Below are 20,128 nucleotides of genomic sequence, written 5' to 3'. Positions count from 1 at the left end.
AGTGCCGTGTGTTTAATACACACACACACACGTACACACAGCTACACACACACACACGTACACACAGCTACACACACACACGTACACACAGCTACACACACACACAGCTACACACACACACAGCTACACACACACACACACAGCTAAACACACACACACACAGCTACACACACACAGCTACACACACACACACGTACACTCAGCTACACACACGTACACTCAGCTACACACACACACGTACACACAGCTACACACACACACGTACACACAGCTACACACACACGTACACACAGCTACGCACACACACGTACACACAGCTACACACACACACACACGTACACACAGCTACACACACACACACGTACACACAGCTACACACACACACACGTACACACAGCTACACACACACACACGTACACACAGCTACACACACGTACACACAGCTACACACACACACACACACAGCTAAACACACACACACACAGCTACACACACACACGTACACTCAGCTACACACACACACGTACACACAGCTACACACGTACACTCAGCTACACACACACACGTACACACAGCTACACACACACACACACGTACACTCAGCTACACACACACACACACGTACACACAGCTACACACACACGTACACACAGCTACACACACACGTACACACAGCTACACACACACACGTACACACAGCTACACACACACGTACACACAGCTACACACACACACGTACACACAGCTACACACACACACGTACACACAGCTACACACACACACGTACACACAGCTACACACACGTACACACAGCTACACACACACACGCAGTCCCAGCGGCCCTGCTGGGAATTCCGAGGTATTTTCAGCACAAGGAACGCCGTACCGCGTATTCCGCCAAGTCAACAAGTGGAAAAGAAGACACACGCACACAACACGCATATCGGGACGAATAAGATGAAAAGCATTTACTGCCCATTGAGTTACGTGGATACGGTCGTTCAGAAGTATTTTTGTCATTCCTTTTCGATGATTGCATAATCTTGCCAATGAATTAATTGACGTATACTTTTGCTTTCGGGAAATGTTTTTTTATTGCCGTTCGTATGAATATCGTCGCATGCATGTTTAAGGACGTTTTCCTATCGCCGTATATGCTCGCGTTACTCTGAGGAATTAATCGAATGTTCTGTTACCCAGTAAACAACGTAATCATTGAGGGTTAAATGTACGGATCAATGAGAACATCTCCAGGGGTACTGTGTTGACAATTCCAAGCATAAGAGTTCGAATATTAAAGTTTTATGTTATTGGTTAGAAATTTAAATTTCTTAACACAAAAGAGTCCGAGTGGTGCCTTCCTAAGTTCATGCGTAATGATCTCAATTATGAGAACTGTATCCTGCGGTGAGATTTGAATTTGGAGACACGAAGACACAATCAGTAAATGTTAAAACGAGACTAATTGTATTATCCCGAGTGATAATACGACCCTAGACAACGAAGATAAGCGTAATTATCATAACTGCATACATTAGCATAATTGCATACAGTTGCATAACTTAATAGGATCACCTCCCTAATTAGCATAATTTCGGATAATTACACATTTTTCCTATTTACATTTAATTTTTATTATTTTTAATTAATTTTTCAAGGCCCAACATATACAACAGGTGTGAAGCCAGACAGGCTCACGATGTCCTTGAATGCTGGGATGAACAGATCTGACTTCACCTGCATGTGTGTGCTGTGTTAACTTCTTGACTGTTTCCATTCTTAGAAAGAGCTCCAGAGGAAAACAAAAAACAAACTACAGCTTTGATATAACCTCCCTGTTCAATAGAGTTAATAGACTTTACTGCAAACACAAACTTTACACTGTCACACACTGGCATGGCTCACAGGTGGTGGTGTATTAATGCTTCCTTACTCCACCAAGAAATTCATTGAGGATCAATCAACATCGCCGAGGCTGCGTCTCTCTCCCCGTGGTGTTAACTACCTCTCCTGGTATACAGGAAGTCGTGGGTTCGATCCCGACCCTGACCCCCGGTTGTCCCCATCTCGACATGCAGAGAGTGAACACCACCACACGTCTAGAGTGAACACCACCACACGTCTAGAGTGAACACCGCCACGCGTCTAGAGTGAACACCGCCACGTGTCTAGAGTGAACACTGCCACGCTGTTGACGAGCCTCACCTTGTTGTTGTTGTGGGCAGGTCGCTTCTGAAAACAAGCGCGGTATAGCAGCTCAAGCGGGCTTGGCCTGGAATAAAAAAAGAAAAACTAAGAATATTAAAAGTAAAACAAAGTTACAAAGTGGCGAGCCGTGTGAAGACAAATTAAACTTGAGCGAGAGAATTGAAGCAAACGCGATCAGGCGAGGGCAGGAGGCAAGGCCCCGCGTTGTAAAATTCCAACTTGGACATCGCTTCCATGCTCGCTGCTACTCAAATAACATCCCTACGAGAGAGAGAGCGAGGCTCTACCTCGGTAAACAACAACCACCACAACAACAACAACCACAACAACAACAACCACCACAACAACCGCGATGAGAATTTCTCACCTCGGATTTCAGGGCGAGCGCTGAGCGGCAACTTCCTGTTACATCGTGACGTCACGAGGCAGGAGGTGACATGACGTCACTTGCAAGAAAAGACACTCTCCTCCCACAACGAGCGGCTCTGTAACTTAAATAAATTATGTTAATGAGCCGCCAGTCACCGGGCGTAGCTTTGCCCAAATAAGGATTGGCACTGGAACAGATATCGGCAGCGGCCGAGCGGAGGTGACGTCACGCTCAAGAGCGCGTGAGTTGGGTGGGGTGAATACCTTGGTGACATGACGTCACTAGCGAGGCACACCTCCCCCTGGCGTTTGACGCCGATGAGGTCACGCTGAGCGGCGACGTCAGAGGGCGGGGTCAGAGTTCAAGTTTGTTGACAGAAGGGGAGCGGCAGTGACGTGGTGAGCGCTGCGCTCCGCACCGACCAGCCGAGTTCCATTCCCGCTCGTGGCCAACACCGCCAGTGACGACTTTCTGAGCCGGTCCTGAGCCTCCCCTACGTCGACTCAGCCTCAAACGAGTCCCCGGTGCGGTGTGTCAACATCGCCACTGGGGAGACAAAGGCGGCCGGGCGTGGTGCTGGCCACCCACCCCCTCGTGTGCCCCTACAGTCTGTTAAGGCTGTACGGGGGGGGTCTTTGTCTTTGTGTGTTGGGAGCAAGTTTGAGTGGCGTGTAGCCGTGGGAGTTGAACGGGCGCCTGCTGCTACTGACAGTCGTTGACTGCGGTTGGACAGACGCTGATAGACAGACACAGACAGACAAGACAGGCGGACAGACACAGACAAGAGGAACACAGAGACACAGAGACGACATAGACAGAGACAGGCAGAGAGACACAGGCAGAGAGACACACAGAGGCAAACAGAGAGACAGACGGACAGAGATGTTGAATCGAACACACTGAACTCGATCCATTGAAAGTTTCCTCGATCTTTGCCCATCCCCGGAAGTCGTTCTAGTTTCTATTTATTTCCCTGTGTGGTGTGTAGTGTAAGCAATGTGGGATATCAATGTACACAGATACGAACAAGATCAGCAGACGTCTTTCATTTATCAGTCTCTCCGCGAAACAAAGGAATGTTTTACACAAAATATAACTACTGCAGCATTCAGTGCAAGTCAACTGTGGACCGGTTTTGGTGTACAATTTATACATAAATATATAAGCACACGACTTCATTTATCTGTGACGAACGCTGCACTTTCCATCGCTTTCATGCAGGGGGCACTGCAAACCTACGCGCCCCCTGCATGAACGACGGAGGCGCAGGGACAGACGTTCGATCACGTTGGAATCGATCTGCAGACGGCGGTCTTCTCTCAACCAGGTGAAAGTCCGCATCAAACAGAATCCGCGGCAAGGCAATCTACTTAACGACGAGAGAAAATTCACACGAAATGTCGTTTTCAATTAAGTCTTCCAGATGTAAAATGATATAAGCTTTTAAAGAAGAAATACAATTATCTAATGCAAAACATAATACAATTCAAAGTTGTTTCATTTTGAAACTTCAAAACGGAGCATCGGGTGCTTGCGTGAATGCATCGTTCGTGTGCATTTTTCGTGACTTTCCTAGCCCAAGGCCGTAAATGGTTGTGAGGGGGCTGTAGGCAGTCCGGCTTGCTTCAACCCATGGTTGTGAACATCCAGACGTTAATCGGCAAGGACCATTTATTGTCCTAGTTCGCCAACATATAAGACGTCATGCAAAGTTCTAATGAGTGTTGTTGTGGAGAATGCATCTACTAGATGTGCTCTGCCTTGTAACCGAATACAAATCTGTACCAAAAATGCATTTCAAATATGCTCTTAAAATTACCTCCTTGCTATGAAGCAGATCAGCAGACACGACATCTTTCATTTATCGATCTCTCCACGAAACAAAGGAATGTTTTACACAAACTATAACTAGCACAGACTTCTGGGAGCGCGTCATTGATTCAGTGCAAGCCACCTGGGGACCCTTATTGGTGCACAGCGTCTCAAGAGCAGCCGGGCTTGCTTCAACCGATAGCTTCAAACATCCAGACGTTAATCAGTAAGGAGCATTTCTAGCCCTAGTTAGACGAAATTTGTGTCAACACGTAATACCAAATTATAATTCAAGTTGTAGAGAATGTATCTACACTACGTGTAACTTTTGAGTGGTTTGCCTTGTAATTGATGAATGATCCGAGTGTGCTCCCTATTTCAAAGACATTGAGTTGCTCCAGAGGGAGATGCTTCCTGAAAACACAAAAGTACCCTTTGACCTGTATCACAAGAACAATGAGTCTCACCTGAGTGATCTGTACAGGTTACTTGCAAAACACACACTGTGTCCTAACATGACTCATTCAATGTTTGACCCTTATAGACAAAATGGTACATGTACGCACACCATCAGACAAGTATTCATTCTAAATTCGTGACAGGCATATTAACAAAATTGAATTACTGCACTGAAATATACTGCATTAGGTTACATCCTATTAACAAGAAGCTAATGAAAAAAAATACGCACCGTCTGCTTAACAGTGTATGTACAACATACTAATGCACCATTCAAAACGAGTCGGCCATTGCATGCTGGCATCTGGGTAAAAATTTAGCAAATTCTAAACATTACCTACAAACTTCACAACTGAGATGCCACATCAACCATCGCCCCCTACTGACAGGCTCTTGTCCACATGCAAGCCGGTGCAGGGCCACCACCTTGTGCTACACAGGGGCAGCTACTACTTGGGGATGCTCTTGGAGTGTTTGAGACGAGATACGATGAAAACTCCGAATTGCCGAGGCAATTAAGCAAGCACAATATAAATGCAATTGATAACAGTGAATGCTTGGGAGCTTATTGGCTCTCGCTCCTGGTTAGAGATCTACCCAACACACAGGTCCACAAAGACTGGCCGCTCTTACCCTGCAGGTTGAACCTAGGAACTGAGTGTTCAACTTCACATTCTTGTCATTAAAGGCCTGTGACAAAGGTGCATCTATTGGAGCGGCATCGTCTAAGGCAGTGGTTCTTAACCTTGTTGGAGGTACTGAACCCCACCAGTTTCATATGCGCATTCAGAGAACCCTTCTTAATTGGAAAAATAAAATTATTTTTTCAAATTCAAAACATAGGTACATGTTTTACTGGTGCACAATCATGAGTCAGGTGTGTGTCTTAACCTCCGCCGAACCCCTGAGACTGACTCACCGAACCCCTGGGGTTCGATCGAACCCAGGTTAAGAACCACTGGTCAAAGGCTTACGCATCTCCCGGGTCTCCATTTGACTTTGTATTGTCTCGGAGGAAGTCCACCCACACCTCCACTTCCACAAACTGCTGGGAGTCGCCTCGCTCTGCCTCACAGACAGAATTCTCCTCCTGCTTCACGTTGCCTCCATCGATGCGAAGGTCCCATTTGGGAGTTGAATCTTCATCTTCACATTTTACCTTCACTTCTTTGCTCTTCACCATCACGTCTTCACATTTCACATTCACCTCTTCATATTTCACCTCGTTACCTTTAAAAGTGTCCAAGCTGGGATTTTCTTCCGGTTCTTGTTTGATGAGCGATGGGCTCATTGCAGCACTTTGACTTTCACAAGCTGATTTCACACTCCACTCCTGGTGGATCTTCTGATGCTTGTGTTCTCTGGTGTCTTTGAAGATGTGGTGACCATGCAAACGCCTTCCCACACACACTGCACTCGAAGGGTTTTTCTCCCGTGTGTGTTCTCTGGTGTGCTACAAGAGCAGATGACTGTGAAAATGCCTTCCCACACACACTGCACTTGAAGGGTTTCTCTCCCGTGTGTGTTCTCTTGTGTTTTACAAGAGTAGATGAATCTGAAAACGCCTTCCCACACACACTGCACTTGAAGGGTTTCTCTCCCGTGTGTGTTCTCTTGTGTGTCACAAGAGCAGATGACTGTGCAAACGCCTTCCCACACACACTGCACTTGAAGGGTTTCTCTCCCGTGTGTGTTCTCTGGTGTGCTACAAGAGCAGATGACTGTGCAAACGCCTTCCCACGCACACTGCACTTGAAGGGTTTCTCTCCCTTGTGTGTTCTCTGGTGTGTTACAAGATCATATGACTGTGCAAACGCCCTCCCACACACACTGCACTTGAAGGGTTTCTCTCCTGTGTGAGTTCTCTGTTGTGTTACAAGATCATATGACTGTGCAAACGCCCTCCCACACACACTGCACTTGAAGGGTTTCTCTCCTGTGTGAGTTCTCTGGTGCCGTGTCAAATGTTCAGGACGATCCGTGCTGTATGCACACTGGTCGCATTGATGCCTTTTTGCACCGAGCTGCGCCGAGTGCCTTTGCTCCATGAGACCAATTCTGCAGAGGCAGCGACAGCTGCAGACAGAAACAAAGAATATCCACACCATCTACACGTCAGTATCGAGGCACAGAGGAATGCATATGTAGGGGTGTTAGAGAGAGAGCCCGTTATGCATGGCAGCCTATGGTAAACAAACACAGTAGGCGGGGCTACATGTGTGCACAAGCAGGTGCCCTCTGCGACGTCCGTACCAGAGCCAGAGCCAGTGCTGGTCTGGACTCTGGGTACCGGGCCCGACTGACCAGTGTCGGGCCAAGATAGCCTCCCCTAGCCCATTAGTGGAGGACTCAGAGGCAGGCTAGGGTTAGCCTAGAGGTGTGTCCTCAGATAGACGGGTGAGGGGGCCGATACCCCCTCAATTGTGTATGTCACAAAGTTGGTGTTCAAATAAACAAGTGTGCCTCCAACTCCGGTGTCAACGAGTCGTAAGCGTTACTACACATATATACACAGTCACACGTGACTTACACGTCTATAGTTATTCATATATTTATGATATAGTAAAAAAGTGTCCCAAATTCATCACATGGGCTGTTATGGCACACAATGAGAGGGCAAATGGTTATAACCGTGCCTGGAAGCCCTCGTATCTTCAAAATGAACGTTAATCCAAAACTCAGCACACAATTTCAGCTGTCTGGCTTCTAAATAAATGTTTATGAAAGCTAAATTCAGCTGACATAACAATGGGTGTTGAAAATAATACTATTTGTGTTATGCACAAATGCATAAATTAATGTTCAATCGCAATTTAGAGGTGTGAAGCCAGGCACAGATGTCCTTGATTGCTCGGATGAGCAGTTCCGACTTAAGCTGCTGCACGTGTTTGCTGTGATCACTTCCTGACTCCATTCTTACAAAGAGTTCCAGAGGAAAACTAAAATAAACTACCGTTTTGATATAACCTCTGGGCTCAATAGAGTTAATAGACTTTACTGCAAATACAAACTTGACACTGTCACACACTCAGAGGTGGAGCCAGGATTTTCAGGTAGGGGGAGGAAACCCCTCCAGCAATGAAAAATTACAGGAGTTGTTAGTAAGTAAGGAGTTGTTAGTGAGAAAGGAGTTGTTAGTAAGAAAGGACTTGTCCCTTGCTTTTCATTCGACGCGTGTGATCGTCATCGCGCTCGCTGAACGTGTTGATGCCTTCAGGAAAGAAAAATAGACTTTTGTATTTGGGGGGGGGGGGGGGGGGGAAATGACCATGACGTATGTGGCATCAACCCGCATCACACCTGAGCTAAGCGCTCTGCAATGCTTACCCCCCTACCACATGGCTCTTCGCGCGCCGTACTTCTACAGCTGTTCACAGCGTGCCGGGAGATTTTAGGTGGCGCTTCGCTCCTGGCCGATGAAGTCAATGGCTTCTCGGAGTTTCAATCCTAATCCGTGTGAAGAACGGGTACAACTGCCATCTTAAATATAAAGCAGAACTTACACGTGTTTGTTTGTGTGCAGCAGCAAAAACTCTCCAACGCTGAGCTCTGGCGTCATGAAATTTTCACAGCTTATGCTGTCTGAAATGTCTAAGCGAACGCCGCGTCATTCCCTTCCCGAGTGGCAAAAATCGACCTGACATAGCAGTGGGTTCAGGTTGAATTTCCTTGAGTGAAAACATCCGATTTAGGTAAATTGAAGTGTTTCGGCTTCTTTCTTGCAAGCATCAATTTTTTCAGGGTTTTTCAGTGAATTATGAGGGAATATTAAATTAATCCAAGACAAGAATCCAAGTCCCGGGCAAAGCCGGGTAGTGAAGCTAGTTACTAATAAACCCCAATGATCCTATCGAAATTACGGATTTCTATCGGATCGTTGGGGGGGCAAGTGCCACCCCACCCCCACTGGCTCCACCACTGTCACACACTGGCACGGTTCACAGGTGGTGGTGTGTCCAGACCCACGCCTGGCCACCTTTAACCTGCTCAGTATTAATGCTTCCTCACTCCACCAAGTAATTCATTGAGGATCAACCAACACAGCCGAGGCTGCGTGTCTCTCTGTGGTGAGATGTTAACTACCTGTCCTGGCATACAGGAAGTCGTGGGTTCCATCCTGACCCTGACGCCTGCTGTATATTTGTAGTTTTCGTGTCTCTCTCTCTCTCCCCGTGGTCACGTGGATTTCCTTCCCGATCCTCGGGTTACCCCTCCACATGTAGAGAGTGAATACCGCCACGCGTCTAGAGTGAATACCGCCACGCGTCTAGAGTGAATACCGCCACGCGTCTAGAGTGAACACCGCCACACGTCTAGAGTGAACACCGCCACGCGTCTAGAGCGAACACCGCCACGCGTCTAGAGTGAACACCGCCACACGTCCAGAGTGAACTCTGCCACGTGTCTTGAGTGAACACCGCCACGCGGTGTTCACTTTGAAACAAGAGCAGTACAGCAGCTCAAGCGGGTGTGGCCTGGTAAAAAATGAAAAAAAACTGTGAATATTTAAAACAAAACAAAGTTACAAAGTAGCGAGCCAGGTGAAGGGAAATTAAAACTTAAGCAGAGAGAGAGAGATGACACAAAAACACACAGAGAGAGACACACACATAGACACACAGAGAGAGATGACAGAGAGACACACAGAGAGAGACACACAGACACAGAGAGAGATGACACAGACACACAGAGAGAGAGAGACACACATAGACACACAGAGAGAGATGACACAGAGACACACAGAGAGAGACACACATAGGCACACAGAGAAACAACGCCTCTGTGTTGAGGCCTTAAATAGAGAGAGGGGGGGGGGTAGAGAAACTAGCACGTCAATGCAAGGCCGTAGCCATGGAGTCAACATTGGGGGGGACCAAATATTCCACGGGTCTGGGGTCCCCCCCCCAGAAAAATATCTAAATTTGAAAACTATTTTCCTGCCATTTCCTCCCTAAAATATTTTTAAAAGTTCACTAACACATGGGATGGACTTTGTTTTATTTGATACAATAATGTCTAATAGGGTATTGTAATACATTGCTGTTTCTTTTTTACCTTTCTTGTTTCATAGTATGTAATGGCAGAGATTAGGGATTCATAAAGTACAACGCAATCCTATAAACAGGAATCTATGCATTGTTATATGAAGACAAGTCCAGATTTCGTGGCCAAGGTTTAGCAAATTGTTGTCTTTATTAACAGAGCATCGCAATTTTTATTTACAAATATTTTTACAGAAACATATTGGGAAGGCATATTTGATTTTTATACTTATCATAACATATTATAACATTATAATTATAACATATTATACTTATTATAACATTATATATTATAACATAATATTATACTTATGTTATAATGACGGCCTTGTGTCAATGAGAGACTTGGAGGTTTGGTGACTGCACAGAGAGAGAGAGAGAGACACTTCATGTAATGCAACACAGAGAGTCGGTCAACACACCAACTCACGTACTCTTAGGTTTTTTCGGTAAAGTCACCACGTAGGTAAAAAATGAAATTTAAATTAATAAAAGTAAAAATAGAAATAAAATAATAAAATTATAATAAATCACGCCTCACTTGATGAAGCAAATTATAGTCTACATTATAGACTGCCAGTACACTCACCCAGCTTAATAACCAGGCTACAGTCTACATTATAGACTGCCAGTACACTCACCCAGCTTAATAACCAGGCTACAGTCTACATTATAGACTGCCAGTACACTCACCCAGCTTAATAACCAGGCTACAGTCGACATTATAGACTGCCAGTACACTCACCCAGCTTAATAACCAGGCTACAGTCTACATTATAGACTGCCAGTACACTCACCCAGCTTAATAACCAGGCTACAGTCTACATTATAGACTGCCAGTACACTCACCCAGCTTAATAACCAGGCTACAGTCGACATTATAGACTGCCAGTACACTCACCCAGCTTAATAACCAGGCTACAGTCGACATTATAGACTGCCAGTACGTGCACGTGTGTGCACACACGTGCACTTCTGTGTGCACGTGTGTGCACGTGCGTGCACGTGTGTGCACGTGCGTGCGTGCGCGTGCGTGCGCGTGCACGTGCGTGCACGTGTGTGCGTGTGCGTGCGCGTGTGTGCACGTGCGTGCACACACACGCACGTGCGCGCACACATGAGTCAGGTGTGTGTCTTAACCTCCGCCGAACCCCTGAGACTGACTCACCGAACCCCAGGGGTTCGATCGAACCCCAGGTTAAGAACCACTGGTCTAAGGCTTACGCATCTCCCGGGTCTCCATTTGACTTTGTATTGTCTCGGAGGAAGTCCACCCACACCTCCACTTCCACAAACTGCTGGGAGTCGCCTCGCTCTGCCTCACAGTCAGAATTCTCCTCCTGCTTCACGTTGTCTCCATCGATGTGAAGGTCCGATTTGGGAGTTGAATCGTCATCTTCACATTTTACCTTCACTTCTTGGCTCTTCACCATCACGTCTTCACATTTCACCTTCACCTCTTCATATTTCACCTCGATTTCTTTAAAAGTGTCCAAGCTGAGATTTTCTTCCGGTTCTTGTTTGATGAGGGATGGGCTCATTGAGGCACTTTGATATTCACAAGCTGATTTCAGACTCCACTCCTTGTGGATCTTCTGATGCTTGTGTGTTCTCTGGTGTCTTTGAAGATTTCGTGAAAGTGTAAACGCCTTCTCACACACACTGCGCTTGAAGGGTTTCTCTCCCGTGTGTGTTCTCTTGTGTGTTACAAGATGAGCTGAACGTGCAAACGCCTTCCCACACACACTGCACTTGAAGGGTTTCTCTCCCGTGTGTGTTCTCTTGTGTCTTACAAGAGCAGATGAATCTGAAAACGCCTTCCCACACACACTGCACTTGAAGGGTTTCTCTCCCGTGTGTGTTCTCTGGTGTGCTACAAGATGAGCTGAAAGTGCAAACGTCTTCCCACATACACTGCACTTGAAGGGTTTCTCTCCCGTGTGTGTTCTCTTGTGTGTTACAAGAGAAGATGAATCTGAAAACGCCTTCCCACACACACTGCACTTGAAGGGTTTCTCTCCCGTGTGTGTTCTCTGGTGTGCTACAAGAGCAGATGAACGTGCAAACACCTTCCCACACACACTGCACTTGAAGGGTTTCTCTCCCGTGTGTGTTTTCTGGTGTATTACAAGAGTAGATGAACGTGCAAACGCCTTCCCACATACACTGCACTTGAAGGGTTTCTCTCCCGTGTGTGTTCTCTTGTGTGTTACAAGAGTAGATAACTGTGCAAACGCCTTCCCACACACACTGCACTTGAAGGGTTTCTCTCCCGTGTGAGTTCTCTGGTGCTGTGTCAAATGTGCAGGACAATCCGTGCTGTATGCACACCGGTCGCATTGATGCCTTTTTGCACCGAGCTGCGCCGAGTGCCTTTGCTCCATGAGACAAATTCTGCAGAGGAAGCGACAACTGCAGACAGAAAAAAGAGAATATCCACACCATCTACACGTCAGTATCGATGCACAGAGGAATGCATATACAGTCACACATGACTTACACATCTATACTTATTCATATATTCATGATATAGTGAAAAAGTGTTCCAAATTCATCACACGGGCTGTTATGGCACACAATGAGAGGTCAAGTGGTTAGAAACGTGCCTGGAAGCCCTCGTATCTTCAAAATGAACGTTAACCCAAAACTCAGAGCACACAATTTCAGCTGTTTTGCTTCAAAATAAATGTTTATGAAAGCTAAATTCAGCTGACATAGCAAAGGGTGTTTAAAATAATACTATTTGTGTCATGCACAAATGCATAAATTAATGTTCAATCGCAACTTAGAGGTGTGAAGCCAGGCACAGATGTCCTTAATTGCTGGGATGAGCAGTTCTGACTTCAGCTGCTGCACGTGTGTGCTGTGATCACTTCCTGACTCCATTCTTACAAAGAGTTCCAGAGGAAAACTAAAATAAACTACCGTTTTGATATAACCTCTGTGCTCAATAGAGTTAATAGACTTTACTGCAAATACAAACTTGACACTGTCACACACTCAGAGGTGGAGCCAGGATTTTCAGGTAGGGGGGGGAAACCCCTCCAGCAATGAAAAATTACAGGAGTTGTTAGTAAGTAAGGAGTTGTTAGTGAGAAAGGAGTTGTTAGTGAGAAAGGACTTGTCCCTTGCTTTTCATTCGACGCGTGCGATCGTCATCGCGCTCGCTGAACGTGTTGATGCCTTCAGGAAAGAAAAATAAACTTTTGTATTTTGGGGGGGGGGGGGGGGGGAAATGACCATGACGTATGTGGCGTCAACCCGCATCACACCTGAGCTAAGCGCTCTGCAATGCTTACCCCCCTACCACATGGCTCTTTGCGCGCCGTACTTCTACAGCTGTTCACAGCGTGCCGGGAGATTTTAGGTGGCGCTTCGCTCCTGGCCGATTAAGTCATTGGCTTCTCGGAGTTTCAATCCTAATCCGTGTGAAGAACGGGTACAACTGCCATCTTAAATATAAAGCAGAACTTACACGTGTTTGTTTGTGTGCAGCAGCAAAAACTCTCCAACGCTGAGCTCTGGCGTCATGAAATTTTCACAGCTTATGCTGTCTGGAATGTCTAAGCGAGCGCCGCGTCATTCCCTTCCCGAGTGGCAAAAATCGACCTGACGTAGCAGTGGGTTCAGGTTGAATTTCCTTGAGTGAAAACATCCGATTTAGGTAAATTGAAGTGTTTCGGCTTCCTTCTTGCAAGCATCAATTTTTTCAGGGTTTTTCATTGAATTATGAGGGAATATTAAATTAATCCAAGACAAGAATCCAAGTCCCGGGCAAAGCCGGGTAGTGAAGCTAGTTACTAATAAACCCCAATGATCCTATCGAAATTACGGATTTCTATCGGATCGTTGGGGGGGCACGTGCCACCCCACCCCCACTGGCTCCACCACTCTCACACACTGGCAGCATGGTTCACAGGTGGTGGTGTATCCAGACCCACGCCTGGCCACCTTCACCTGCTCAGTATTAATGCTTCCTCACTCCACCAAGTAATTCATTGAGGATCAACCAACACCGCCGAGGCTGCGTGTCTCTCTGTGGTGAGATGTTAACTACCTGTCCTGGCATACAGGAAGTCGTGGGTTCGATCCCGACCCTGACGCCTGCTGTATATTTGTAGTTTACGTGTCTCTCTCTCTCTCCCCGTGGTCGCGTGGATTTCCTTCCCGATCCCCGGGTTTCCCCTCCACGTGTCTATAGTGAACACCGCCACGTGTCTATAGTGAACACCTCCACGTGTCTATAGCGAACACCTCCACGCGTCTATAGTGAACACCTCCACGCGTCTATAGCGAACACCTCCACGCGTCTATAGCGAACACCTCCACGCGTCTATAGCGAACACCTCCACGTGTCTATAGTGAACACCTCCACGTGTCTATAGCGAACACCTCCACGTGTCTATAGCGAACACCTCCACGTGTCTATAGCGAACACCTCCACGTGTCTATAGTGAACACCTCCACGTGTCTATAGCGAACACCTCCACGTGTCTATAGCGAACACCTCCACGTGTCTATAGTGAACACCGCCACGCGTCTATAGTGAACACCTCCACGTGTCTATAGTGAACACCGCCACGCGTCTATAGTGAACACCTCCACGTGTCTATAGTGAACACCTCCACGTGTCTATAGCGAACACCTCCACGTGTCTATAGCGAACACCTCCACGTGTCTATAGTGAACACCTCCACGTGTCTATAGTGAACACCGCCACGCGTCTATAGTGAACACCTCCACGTGTCTATAGTGAACACCTCCACGCGTCTATAGTGAACACCTCCACGCGTCTATAGTGAACACCTCCACGTGTCTATAGTGAACACCGCCACGCGTCTATAGCGAACACCGCCACGCGTCTATAGTGAACACCTCCACGTGTCTATAGTGAACACCTCCACGTGTCTATAGTGAACACCGCCACGTGTCTATAGTGAACACCTCCACGTGTCTATAGTGAACACCTCCACGCGTCTATAGTGAACACCTCCACGTGTCCAGAGTGAACACCGCCACGCGTCTATAGTGAACACCTCCACGCGTCTATAGTGAACACCGCCACGTGTCTATAGTGAACACCTCCACGTGTCTATAGTGAACACCTCCACGTGTCTATAGTGAACACCTCCACGCGTCTATAGTGAACACCGCCACGTGTCTATAGTGAACACCTCCACGTGTCTATAGTGAACACCTCCACGCGTCTAGAGTGAACACCTCCACGTGTCTATAGTGAACACCTCCACGTGTCTATAGTGAACACCGCCACGTGTCTATAGTGAACACCTCCACGTGTCTATAGTGAACACCTCCACGCGTCTATAGTGAACACCTCCACGTGTCCAGAGTGAACACCGCCACGCGTCTATAGTGAACACCTCCACGCGTCTATAGTGAACACCGCCACGTGTCTATAGTGAACACCTCCACGTGTCTATAGTGAACACCTCCACGTGTCTATAGTGAACACCGCCACGCGTCTAGAGTGAACACCTCCACGTGTCTATAGTGAACACCTCCACGCGTCTATAGTGAACACCTCCACGTGTCTATAGTGAACACCGCCACGCGTCTATAGTGAACACCTCCACGCGTCTATAGTGAACACCGCCACGTGTCTATAGTGAACACCTCCACGCGTCTATAGTGAACACCGCCACGTGTCTATAGTGAACACCGCCACGCGTCTATAGTGAACACCTCCACGTGTCTATAGTGAACACCGCCACGTGTCTATAGTGAACACCTCCACGCGTCTATAGTGAACACCGCCACGTGTCTATAGTGAACACCTCCACGCGTCTATAGTGAACACCGCCACGTGTCTATAGTGAACACCGCCACGCGTCTATAGTGAACACCGCCACGTGTCCAGAGTGAACACCGCCACGCGTCTATAGTGAACACCTCCACGTGTCCAGAGTGAACACCGTCACGCGTCTATAGTGAACACCTCCACGCGTCTATAGTGAACACCGCCACGCGTCTATAGTGAACACCTCCACGTGTCTATAGTGAACACCTCCACGTGTCCAGAGTGAACACCTCCACGCATCTATAGTGAACACCTCCACGTGTCCAGAGTGAACACCTCCACGCGTCTATAGTGAACACCGCCACGCGTCTATAGTGAACACCTCCACGCGTCTATAGTGAACACCGCCACGTGTCCAGAGTGAACACCTCCACGCATCTATAGTGAACACCTCCACGTGTCCAGAGTGAACACCTCCACGCGTCTAGAGTGAACACTGCCACGTGTCTATAGTGAACACCGCCACGCGTCTAGAGTGAACACTGCCACGTGTCTATAGTGAACACCTCCACGTGTCCAGAGTGAACACCTCCACGCGTCCAGAGTGAACACCTCCACGTGTCCAGAGTGAACACCTCCACGTGTCTATAGTGAACACCACCACGCGTCCAGAGCGAACACCGCCACGTATCTAGAGTGAACACCGCCACGCGTCTAGAGTGAACACCGCCACGCGTCCAGAGTGAACACCACCACGTGTCTAGAGTGAACACCGCCACGCGTCTAGAGTGAACACTGCCACACGTCTAGAGCGAACACCGCCACGCGTCCAGAGTGAACACCACCACGCATCTAGAGTGAACACCACCACGCGTCTAGAGCGAACACCGCCGTGTCTAGAGCGAACACCGCCACGCGTCTAGAGTGAACACCGCCACGTATCTAGAGTGAACACCACCACGCGTCTAGAGCGAACACCGCCACGTGTCTAGAGTGAACACCACCACGCGTCTAGAGTGAACACCGCCACGCGTCTAGAGTGAACACCACCACGCGTCTAGAGCGAACACCGCCACGTGTCTAGAGTGAACACCACCACGCGTCTAGAGTGAACACCGCCACGCGTCTAGAGCGAACACCGCCACGTATCTAGAGTGAACACCACCTCGCGTCTAGAGCGAACACCGCCACGTGTCTAGAGTGAACACCGCCACGCGTCTAGAGCGAACACCGCCACGCGTCTAGAGCGAACACCGCCACGCGTCTAGAGCGAACACCGCCACGTGTCTAGAGTGAACACCACCACGCGTCTAGAGTGAACACCACCACGCGTCTAGAGCGAACACCGCCGTGTCTAGAGCGAACACCGCCACGCGTCTAGAGCGAACACCGCCACGCGTCTAGAGTGAACACCGCCACGCTGTTGACGAGCCTCACCTTGTTGTTATTGTTGTTGTGGGCAGGTCGCTTCTGAACACAAGAGCGGTACAGCAGCTCAAGCGGGCGTGGCCTGGTAAGAAATGAAAAAAAACTGTGAATATTTAAAACAAAACAAGTTACAAAGTAGCGAGCCAGGTGAAGGGAAATTAAAACTTAAGCAAGATACTCTTTCGGTAAAGTCACGTAGGTAAAACATTAAAATTAATGAAAGTAAAATAAAATATTTTATTTTATTTTATATTATTTTACTTTCATTAATTTTAATGTTTTACCTACGTGACTTTACCGAAACAACCTAAGAATATGAATCATTGCAGTCACGAAAGCTTCAAATCTAGAAGAAACTCTTTGGTTCTTTCGGTAAAGTCACGTAGAATAAATAAATAAAATAATAGCATACGACATTTCGATTGCAACACAAGCAATCATCATCAGGTACAAATGAAAGAGAAAAAAAACCTAGTAAACTTAGAAATGTAGTGCAATACAACACAGAGAGTCGGCTAACATAACAGTCAACAGCCCACCTGGTTGATAACGTTCTTCCAAAGATTGCTCAATTTGAGAGAGAGACACGGAGACACATAGACAGACACATAAGCAGAGAGAGAGAGAGAGATGACAGAGAGACACACAGAGACACACACAGAAACAACGCCTCTGTGTCGAGGCCTTAAATAGAGAGAGAGGGGGGCAGAGAGAGAGAGGGGGGTAGAGAAAGGGGCAGAGAGATGGGTGGTGGTGGGAATCCGGTTTCAAGTACCACCATCCCTCTCAAAAGAATTCTCTCATCAAAACGCTATACCGCAGAGCCAATGGCATTTCTGACCAACACCACTTGGCCGGTGAATTAAGTCATGTACATCGGGCCCTCAGGATGAACGGATACTCTGACCGCACTATCCGCCAAGCTGTTTCTCCCACCATACAGAAACAGCCACATGAAACTCCAACCAAAACTATCACGTTGCCATACATAGCAGGCGTGACCAAAAAGATCTCCAAAATTCTAAACAAACATAAGATCCAAGTCCGATTCAGTACAGTGCATAATATCCGTTATTTGATTCCATCTGTGAAGGATGTCGTTCCTGACTTACAGTATCCTGGAGTCTACAAATTGAGTTGCATTTGTGGTGATTGCTACATTGGAGAAACGAAACGTCATGTTTCTGATCGTGTCCGCGAGCACAAGTCAGATCTGAAACACGGCAGAACTGATTCTTCGGCCGTTGCCGATCATTGCTACAACTCGGTGGGCTCTCATGAAATTGTCTTTTCCGAGACCAAGGTTCTCTGCAAGCCTCCTGGCTACCATCAAAGGTTTGTGCACGAAGCCATACAAATATACAAACACAGACATAATTTCAACCGTGATGATGGGTACAAACTTAGTAATCATTGGAAAGATGTTATCAAGCACGCAAAAAAGATTTAACTACACTTATTTGCCAATCTTATTTGACAGACAACTATTACAGTTTTACCATGTTTAGTGGTGGTATCCCTGCCACAGGTTGAGTCACAAACCGCACCTCTCCACAACAAAGGCTCAGCCTTTGTTATGCAGTCTATTCTTAGTCTTAAGCCTCACCTTACCATATTAATAATGCGCCCCTTGCACCACGATCTTCTCCAACCATTATATAAACGGAGTGGTAGCTACTGCAATCTCTCATTTACTTGATACAGCTGTCGTGGCTGTGACGGTACCACCTGAAGACGGAAGCTTGTGTTGCCTCCGAAACGTCGTGATTTTTTATTTTACTTTTTTACGTGACTTTACCGAAAAAACCTAAGAATAAGCGAGAGAATTGAAGCAAACGCGACCAGGCGAGGGCAGGAGGCAAGGCCCCGCGTTGTAAAGTTCCAAAGTGGACATCGCTTCCATGCTCGCTGCTACTCAATTGACATCCCTACGAGAGAGAGAGCGAGGCGCTACCTCGGTAAACAACAACCACCACAACCACCACAACAACAACCACCACAACAACCACAATCACCACAACCGCGATGAGAATCTCACCTCGGATTTCAGTGCACGGGCCGAGCGGAAACTTCCCGGTCCCTCGTGACGTCACGCGGCAGCAGGTGACATGACGTCACTTGCGGTGTACGATGACACTCCCCTCCCCACAATGAGCGGCTCGAAACTCGCGACTTCACGAATAAATTATGTTAATGAGCCGCCAGTCACCGGGCGTGGCTTTGCCCAAATAAGGATTGGCACTGGGACAGGTATCGGCAGCGGCTGAGTGGATGTGACGTCACGCTCAAGAGCGCGGTGGTCGGGGGTGAGTGACATGACGTCACTAACGAGGCACCTCCCCCTGGCGTTTGACGCCGATGAGGTCACGCTGAGCGGTGACGTCAGAAGCCATACAAATATACAAACACAGACATACATTCAACCGTGATGATGGGTACAAACTTAGTAATCATTGGAAAGATGTTATCAACCACGCAAAAAAGACTTAATCACAAATTTTTTGGACCATCTTATCTGACAGGCACTATTTTACTGTACTTTACCGAGTGTTAACATCCCCAGTTATTTTAACAGTACTCTCTTCATTGTTCAGCCAGCATTGGTATAAACATGGGCATTTTCGTTCTTTTGTCTATCATGTGTATCAGACCCCCCCTCCCCCTCTCTCTCCATTGTGTTGGCGTGTGCAGTAATTGGCCGCTTGCGCACAAGCGCTTCCACGTCCGTCTCCCACCCTTTTGGCCTCGCCCCCCCTCGCCCCCCCTCCCTCCCGCTACGTTCCATTCATTGGCTACCATAGTCTGATGAGCTCCCCCTAAGTTTGTACCCATCATCATTTTCGTTCTTTTGTCTATCATGTGTATTAGACCTCCCCTCCTCCTCTCTGCCCATTGTGTTGGCGGGTGCAGTGGCTGGCCGCTAGCGCACAATCGCTCCATTGTGTTGGCGTGTGCAGTAATTGGCCGCTTGCGCACAAGCGCTTCCACGTCCATCGCCCACCCTTTTGGCCTCGCCCCCCCTCCCTCCCGATACGTTCCTTTCATTGGCTA

At 47.6% G+C, this 20,128-nt stretch overlaps 1 protein-coding gene across 2 annotated transcripts in view; it reads right to left on the bottom strand.

The window, feature by feature from the left end:
* LOC144741033 (uncharacterized) overlaps positions 1-19,478 on the bottom strand; it is a 44,254-nt gene extending 24,776 nt beyond the window's left edge. The window contains exons 1-3 of one of the 2 annotated variants that reach the window (XM_078623723.1): positions 19,116-19,478; positions 17,087-17,159; positions 6,247-6,925 (exon numbers count right to left, since the gene is read on the bottom strand). In XM_078623723.1, the coding sequence (XP_078479849.1) occupies positions 6,247-6,897 (651 nt within the window). In that variant the 5' untranslated portion in view covers positions 6,898-6,925; positions 17,087-17,159; positions 19,116-19,478. Of the gene's footprint in view, positions 1-2,205; positions 2,293-2,575; positions 2,635-6,246; positions 6,926-17,086; positions 17,160-19,115 lie in introns of those variants that run through there. The other variant, XM_078623722.1, reaches the window with a different exon arrangement.
* Positions 19,479-20,128: the final 650 nt, after the last annotated feature.

This window comes from Lampetra planeri, unplaced genomic scaffold (genome assembly GCF_965212315.1).
Source record: "Lampetra planeri unplaced genomic scaffold, kcLamPlan1.2.h2 scaffold_404, whole genome shotgun sequence".
NCBI classification, from domain to species: domain Eukaryota; kingdom Metazoa; phylum Chordata; class Hyperoartia; order Petromyzontiformes; family Petromyzontidae; genus Lampetra; species Lampetra planeri.
The sequence above is the reverse complement of the archived record's forward strand: the minus strand, read 5'-3'. Positions and strand labels throughout refer to the sequence as shown.